The sequence below is a fragment of the Mastacembelus armatus genome, chromosome 17 (genome assembly GCF_900324485.2).
Source record: "Mastacembelus armatus chromosome 17, fMasArm1.2, whole genome shotgun sequence".
Taxonomy (NCBI): Eukaryota; Metazoa; Chordata; class Actinopteri; order Synbranchiformes; family Mastacembelidae; genus Mastacembelus; species Mastacembelus armatus.
In genome coordinates, this window is record NC_046649.1 from 16,336,334 (window position 1) to 16,343,694 (window position 7,361).

General features: G+C 37.3%; 1 protein-coding gene across 1 annotated transcript; it reads left to right on the forward strand.

Annotated features, from left to right (window-relative positions):
• The first annotated feature begins 3,019 nt into the window (after nt 1-3,019).
• myl13 (myosin, light chain 13) lies at nt 3,020-6,157 on the forward strand. The gene is made up of 6 exons (XM_026314320.2): nt 3,020-3,206; nt 4,766-4,793; nt 5,128-5,277; nt 5,458-5,631; nt 5,735-5,845; nt 5,941-6,157. The coding sequence occupies exons 1-5, from the start codon at nt 3,105-3,107 to the stop codon at nt 5,839-5,841; spliced, it is 561 nt and encodes a 186-aa protein (XP_026170105.1). The 5' UTR covers nt 3,020-3,104; the 3' UTR covers nt 5,842-5,845; nt 5,941-6,157.
• The last annotated feature ends 1,204 nt before the right edge of the window (nt 6,158-7,361 follow it).

The window sequence follows — 7,361 nt, forward strand, 5'->3', positions numbered from 1 at the left end:
GCTTGGCTCTGAGCTTTGCTGAGCCATTTATACTTCTACTGGCATGACCTGTTTCCTCAATGTACATTAGCCCTAGCCAGACACTGACAACTTCAGTCATGTGCTGTAATGAGGAGCAAACTGCAGCCATGTCCTATTATTTTTCCGGGGCGCACTAATCTGACAATAATTTTATGTATTGATGTCCCATCTATTCCACAGTTTTTTTACAAATAGTTAATGATAGGTCAAATTGCCTCTGGCATCATCCCAGAGAATGTCAATTTAATTGTGTAGTTATTTAAGGTTTGTGTTTGACTGGCATATATAGATTTTGTTTTAATTATGTGTGTCAACTGGATAATCATCATTACATCATCCTGCTCAGGCTCCTTCAGTATTGATTTTATTCCAAACTGGTTTTGCGGAGTTCACAGCTTGTTCAAAATGCATACTTCGAAATAAAGTCTTTGATTTTTATTATAAATAAGAAATCTCAAATCTCTTAGACAGGCATAAAAAGTACATATGTATGACTGCAGCTTTGCGAGCCCAGCAAATGTCAGTGAAGGCCATGCTGTGGATGTGCTTTTTGACAATGGATTTGCCAGAACACACTATTTGCCACTGCTGACTTGATTGGTTGCCACTTTTGTCATGCAGTGGGTGGGAGCCATGCTTTAAATACAAGCCCAGAGCAGCTGTCAAGTAATATCTTTCAGTGCCAAGACAAAGGGATGCAATGACATGTGCAGCCATGGATGCTCAGCCTGTAGAGAAATGAAGATGAAGACACAAAACTGTACCTACAAGCACAAAGGCAGGCCTGATTTTGTATCATCGTTTTGTTATGTACAGAGCCAGATGCAGATTTGATCAGCCCTTTGAAGTTGCAAGAGAAATTGTTTTTTTTTTTTTTTTCTTTCACTGTTGTTTATGTATTGATTGGTCATATTTCATCTTTGATATGTTGAGAGATATGGGCAAAAATAGACTGCAGCACCTGCACACAAATCAAAATGTCCTTCTAAGCTCATACTGAACCTACCCCACCACCCAGCCTTCAAAATGAAAAATAACAAGAAGAAAGAACAATAAAGAAAAATACTGAAAACCTTGAAACCTTTTACTACAATACTACAGACAATACAAGCATAGTAACAGAATTCATTGTAGAACTGTGGAATATTAACTAAATGTCTAATTTTTCATCATGATTATTATGATCAATTCTGTCATATCCCACTGTGACCCTAAGAACACGTGCATTAAAAGATGAAACACATGAATGGTAACACTTTGGGTTAGTGACTTTGTGGACTTCATGTTTTCAATATGTCTTTTTTTAAACAAAGAACATTGTTAAGTTGTAATGTTACACGTTAATGTTACAGGTTAATGTTATTTGTACACCGTCAGAAAGAATTAACTAGGAAAACCCAAATTCAGGTTTATATACAGAGCAAAATTCAAAGTGCTCTACACAGTAATGAAATAAATTATGTTGTGAGATATACCAAAAAAAAACTTTAAAACACACTAACAGCAAAATATATTCCATTTACAGTAAACAAAAACATCTTGAGTGTATTTGAAATTATTATATTATTATTATATTTTGAGTCCAAATCTCAAATCAGGATGGCTGTTCCATAATTTATGAGCAGGAAAACTGAATGCCTTATGGCCTCTCCTGAAATTTACCATGCAGAGTGAAATCAAGTCAGATATAGTATTTTATTTTTCTAATGTAGGCCTATTGACCAATCTATCGCTAGATACACAGGTTATGGAGTGGATGGAAAGATGGGCAGATGTTATTGAAAACAAAATGTTAATTAAATAAGAATAAACAGGTACAGATAATGAATGGATGGATGGATGGATGGATGGATGATGGATGGATGGATGGATGGATGGATGGATGGATGGATGATGGAAGGATGGATGAATGGATGGATGGATGGATGGATGGATGATGGATGGATGGATGGATGGATGGATGGATGGATGGATGATGGAAGGATGGATGAATGGATGGATGGATGGATGGATGGATGATGGATGGATGGATGGATGGATGGATGGATGGATGGATGGATGGATGATGGAAGGATGGATGAATGGATGGATGGATGGATGGATGGATGATGGAAGGATGGATGAATGGATGGATGGATGGATGGATGGATGGATGATGGAAGGATGGATGAATGGATGGATGGATGGATGGATGGATGATGGAAGGATGGATGAATGGATGGATGGTCTGTATTTCATAACAGCAGCCTGGCTGCCGCTCTGTCTTTCTCCATTCAAGTGGGACTGGCAGCTTCACAAAGTGGCACTTAGTGTCATCCTAGATTACTTTCTTCTTCTTTCTTCTGTCTTCTAGATACCCAGCTTTAAGGGATGTTTGTTCACACACAGTATAACTACACTTGAAAGATCAGACACAAGCAACATTCTGTGACTCCTATTTTGAGGCGGATTTGAGTTTAAAGCTCTGCAAATCCCTGTGATAAGACCAGATAAATTGTAATCATAAAGGCTTGTCCTGGCACACTATGTGCATACTGAATAACGTTGTCTCATTTGGTTCCAGTTTTGAATAGTAATCAAGGATAATTGCTGAGAATTAAAGTTCAATACAGGCATGGTAGCATTGAAATAGAAACAACTTTATCTCATTTCTTGCTCAAGAGTGATCATTTTGTTGACCTCTTTCCTTACTAATAACCTCCACTATTCACAGGACAAGGAATAAGGTCAAAAATAAGGGTGGTTACATGAGGTGTCACTTGGGTTGATGGCAAAAGCCTAATTCATAGAAGGTTCCAGGCCTGGGATTTCAGCTGATATTACTTTCCATCATTCATATCCTGATGATGTACACAGACACACATACAACGACCCTTGTCTTAAATAGAAGCACAATAGCATATCCTTTTATAGTCCGTCCCCTATTGTTGGCAGTTGGTTGGGCATGGAACTGGGGGTGGAGATGACACCTGTGGATAGTGGATAAAGGGGGCTAGCCTCTAAATGGGCACCTTCACCCACAGTGTGCTGGAACCCTCTGCTGTGTCAGTCCTCCCCTCTTTTCCTCCTGAGTGCTTCTTGCAATGGCCCCTAAGAAGAAGGAAGAGCCTAAACCTGCACCAGCTCCCAAACCCCCAGAGCCTGAGCGCCCTAAGACCCCGGAGTTTGACCCTGCATCAGTGACGGTAAAACAACATAAACAGCAATATTAAGCAGAGCTGAGCGACTGTAAATTCACTTTAGGATTAAGATAAATTCTAGTGTTTTAATCTTTTAAATGACTGATGATTAGTCACAATGTAAATTAACCTTGAAATCTACAGATATGTTAAAATAGATAAAAAGATAATTCTATTTATCTTACAATTAGATGATTATTAACACAGAGGATACAGAGTTTTCATATAAGTGTAACTCGGCATTTAAAGAGCATTGGAGACCCCATGTGACCTGACCTTGTCAGTGCAAGCAAAACAGGACTGCACAGCCATTTCAGTAGGTTGCCAATGTGTACTATGTTCATAGGTATTTTTCAGTCTTCCAACATAACAAACTGTATTATACAATTAAAGAAGCTGTGACTTCCTGCTGAAGCTCAGAAGCCAACCAGTTGATACCAGACACCATGGAGAGATCTTCTGCTGACTTGGCCCCTTCTCAATGGATAAATGTTTTCCTGCTTGATTTTACAATGTCATGTTACAATAGGGTGTAGTTAGAGCCACAAAATATGATTTTCATTACGCTGCAGACCACCCACAGCATTTCTCAGAGGGCAAATAGGGTGGAAAAACCAAGAGGAAAAAAAAAATAGATAATTATATCCATGTTTAAATGTGCTTAGATAAGTGTTCAGATAATATTTTTACGAAGCTTTATGGAAGGGCTGGGGTTTGGGCATAACCAGACATCAGACAGCAACTCAATCCAAAATATACAGTACATAGATTATAAATAGTCAGCATTTGTCATGGCTATTCAGAACAATGATTTATTTTTAGATTTAGAATAACACATTAAACATGAGTGAAATGCAGATTGTATAACTGTAATGTCATAAAGATACAATAGGTGGTCACATATCTTAAATCATTTTTTAGGTTTTTTTTTATATAGAACTACATAAACTATTGCTGCTTTGGCCTTAACAGCTCTGTATCCCTGTGAAAGTTACTTCAGTCTTTAAAATTTGTGTTGTTTTGGTGAAGCCTGTTTCAAACTGGGAAAAATACTAAAAGTGAAAAATCGGTACCCATCTACATTTAGAAGCGCCTTCATGTTTCACTCAACAAGCAGTCAAGGAAATATCAGCACACATTTTAATTTAATGCAGTTCAGTAGTTCTGCATCTAATTTGTGAAAGACTGCAATTTGTCAGCTTAATTTCAGCCTTTTTTAATATTTAATACCTGCATACACATCTGCCCATAATCATTAGGTTCTGAATCTGACCTTATGGGTGTTTATGACGACTTGCCACATACCGCATCCAAAAATAAACTCAAATGAATCTGATGGAAGCTGATAGTAATGAGGGGGTGTTAAAGTCAAGGTCACTGATAAACAATGAGCAGAACAGATGCAGACAATAGCTCAATCTTCTAGAATGACATGATTGAGGTCGAGGCAAAATCAGGGGTGTAGTTTTATATTTCCAAAGCTGTTTATCCCATTTACTTGACTTGTGATCTGTACTAATTCCTAAATAAAAACAGCATCTTTTGTTTGTGTTGTCTCTTTCCAGCTGGAATTCACCCCTGAGCAAATTGAGGGTAAGGCTGAGTTTGTTGTTACACTTGTCATTTATGTTTCATGGACTGTCAGCTATTTATAGAGGTAATGAATGGTTTGTGTGATCCAGCTCTGTATTAATGTGTGAGAAGTAACAGTTGACACAGAGGTTCTGCAATATGCTTTTATTTTGAAGTAAACACATCCATCTAAGTCGATCCCTTTGAGAGGAGATGAATGTGCATGTCAGTCAAGATAGAGTTGAACACTTTAGGGTTTGACACAGACATTTTTCCTCTGAAAGGTGGCATCTATTCTTGGATCACAATGCAGTAGAATTCAAAAGGAATACCATGTTTTTCTTTTTGTTCACAGACTTCAAAGATGCTTTCCAGCTGTTTGACAGGACACCAACCAATGAGATGAAAATCACTTATGCCCAGTGTGGTGACCTGATTAGGGCTTTGGGTCAGAATCCGACTAACGCTGAGATCATGCATGTCCTTGGAAAGCCCAAGCCCGAAGGTTGGTAGTTTGCACAAGCTTGGCTGTGGATTCCCTTGTTGTCTATGTGTACAGTCAGATTAAAATCTGGATCTGTCAAATACAGAGAAAGGTTAAAAAAAGGTTCAATTTTACCCATGGCTGAAGCTTATTGTTTTTTCTTTTTTTAAAGAAAGTCAGTATTTCCATTGTTTTCCACAGATATGCAGACCAAGATGCTTGACTTTGATCAGTTTTTGCCTATCCACCAACACATTTGCAAGGCCAAGGACCGTGGAACATTTGAGGACTTTGTGGAGGGTCTGAGAGTGTTTGATAAGGAGGGGAATGGCACAGTCATGGGGGCTGAGCTCAGGCACGTTCTGGCAACACTGGGTAAGTTGAACCCTCTTAATGCAAACTTATTTTAAATAAAGTGGCATTATGAGGACACTTACAGAGCTGACAAATCTTCTGTGTTTTCCCTGATGAACTACAGGTGAGAAGATGAGGGAGGATGAGGTGGAGCAGCTAATGCAAAACCAAGAAGATGCTAATGGATGCATAAATTATGAAGCGTTTGTAAAATACATAATGGCATCTTAAAAGGGTACGTGTCTATTTCAACCTCATTTTTATTCTGGTACTACATCAGACTGCATGATGAAATCAATGACAATAATGAGTTTGTTTCTCTTTCACTAGAAAACCAAGCTCCTGAATTATTGACAACAGAAGATGTTTATTTTTCTGTAAATACCATCTTGTCACCTCCTCAATTCCATACATCTCTTGTGGATCTATAACTCATCAATATTTCATCTTGTTTTTCTAAGATGACGTGTTAATGCACACTGCACCTGTTCATGTTGTAGGTCATGATAAATAAATACATTCTGATGGTGTTCTGTTTTTAAAAGTATCCATAGCTGTGGTTTATTGTCTCCATCCTCTGGAGAAAAAGTTTGTAATGTTTGGAAAATGTTTTAGAGATAGTTACTAAATAGACACTTTATGCAATTAGTATAGAAAAAACAAATAGCTTTAACAAAGAAAGGCAGGCATAAAGACTCACTAATTAAACTGGGTAAAAGCACTTAGATATGTTACCCACAGTATCTTTAAAGTCATGTTTATCTCATAATTTGAAGGAATGAGGTATACAAATAGTTCCTTCCTTTGGCCAACAGAGTGAGCTCTTGCTCAAATAATTTTTATCATTCATTTCAAACAACTGTGGGGAAAAATAATATGCTACACTTTTGTTTAATGAATGACAAAAGCTTGACTGTGGTTTATGACTCCTTTGGTACAGATATAAAGGTCTAAAATAGTTTTCAACATGAGAGTCTGATCAACTTCCTTGGTCAAAGCCCATCTTTCCCACTGGTGTCGCAAATTACATCAATTAAATCAAAACTCTATGTGATATGAATCTATGGTACATCTTCATCATCTTAGAGAAAACATATAATGAACATAACAGACTTGTTCCTTCCAAAAACAACACACATTAACTTCTGAATAACCCCTTTAACTTTCTCTCTTGACTTTTCCAATTACAGTAAAATAACGCAGCCTTCTCACAGAATTGAATGTGATGGATTTGTGTTGTTACACTGCAGGCTTAACTTTCTGTTGTTTGGTGTTTAATGTCATGAGACCACAGATATGGAATTTCCCTCCCTTGTTAGAAATAAAGAAAATCATTGTTCTTAGTACAGTATGTAAACCTGTTTATGCTGTTTAGGCTTTGTTCTTTTAAATGATCTATACTATGTCACAGTTTATTCAAAAGTGTATTTCTCCACAATCAGTGTTAAGGATAATAAAGACCATACCTACCATTAGCAGTATTATATATGGCATATAATGCATTCACCATTGATGGCACAGTTTATCCCACATTTACAACATAAAAATACTGTAACTACGAGTGAAATATACGAACCATCTTTTTATAGTTGCACCAGTCAAGTCCTGAGAACAAGAACAATAAAGAATCTATATCTGCAAAATCAATACACAGAAACAGGTCTGAACCATAGACTGTTTATGGTCTGGTGATGGTTTGTACAGCATGACCAGACTCACTAACTTGTTAGGAAATAAATTAATTTGGACTA